The sequence below is a fragment of the Meleagris gallopavo genome, chromosome 1, assembly GCF_000146605.3.
Source record: "Meleagris gallopavo isolate NT-WF06-2002-E0010 breed Aviagen turkey brand Nicholas breeding stock chromosome 1, Turkey_5.1, whole genome shotgun sequence".
Classification (NCBI taxonomy): domain Eukaryota; kingdom Metazoa; phylum Chordata; class Aves; order Galliformes; family Phasianidae; genus Meleagris; species Meleagris gallopavo.
The window spans coordinates 77,875,219-77,876,031 of record NC_015011.2 but is presented as its reverse complement, the minus strand read 5'-3'; the positions used below and the strand labels follow the sequence as shown (position 1 = coordinate 77,876,031).

The following is an 813-nucleotide window of genomic DNA, read 5'->3' as shown; positions in this document are numbered from 1 at the left end:
GCCGTGCCCTCCTCTCCCTGTGACCTTGGTGTGTGCCCCTCCTGGCCTGCGTTACTGGGTCCAGATGGCGCGATGCGGCCTGGGAGGGTCTTGCTGTGCTTCTGGGCCGTGTTTTGGGGCTCACAGTTTTCTCGCTATCTCAGGAAGATCCTGCCTTGCTCCGCTGGGACTATGCCAGGACGCACAACGTGTACCCCACTTTCCGCCCGACGCCCAAGACGTCCTTCCTAGGAGCTGTATTTGCGATAGGCCCTATCCTTTTCTGGATAGCTGTCTTTAAAACTGAGAGGGTGAGTTCTGCTGGTGGCGTTGAGCATCAGGGAACACCAGGTTGTAAAACACAGGTCTGCCTTAAGACTTAATTCCCCCTGCATCTAAAAATGCTTAATACTAGTGAAGTATTAAGGGAAGGAAGGCTAGTTAGTGCCGAACCTTTGCAAAGTCTCATAGCTGAGTTGCAAAGTTCCACTGTGCTAAGAGGCCTGTGTTGAATCTGCAGATACAGCCAGTCACAGTTTCTCTGATTTTGCTCATATATGGAAACCATAATAAAGGTTTCCATGGTTCCACTGACTCTAAATTAATCATAGGATACCACAGTTTTCAGCTATTGACATGCTTTAGATATGTTCTCTAAAGTAAAAAGTAGGGAACTGGTGGATGACAGTCTCCCTTTTTCCATTTTCATGAAGTAGACAGAAGAAATAGTGGTTTTCTTTACAGGTAAAGCTGGAGCAGGCTGCCCGGAGAGGTTGTGGATACCCTGTCCATGGAGGTGTTCAAGGCCAGGTTGGATGGGGCCCTGGGCAGCCT

The 813-nt window shown here is 49.3% G+C and overlaps 1 protein-coding gene across 1 annotated transcript in view; it reads left to right on the top strand.

Annotated features, from left to right (window-relative positions):
• Nucleotides 1–813, top strand: part of NDUFB4 (NADH:ubiquinone oxidoreductase subunit B4) — a 3,333-nt gene that overhangs the window by 383 nt on the left and 2,137 nt on the right. Inside the window, 1 exon segment of the mRNA XM_010719002.3 lies at nt 83–290. Within this exon segment, the coding sequence (XP_010717304.1) occupies nt 83–290 (208 nt within the window).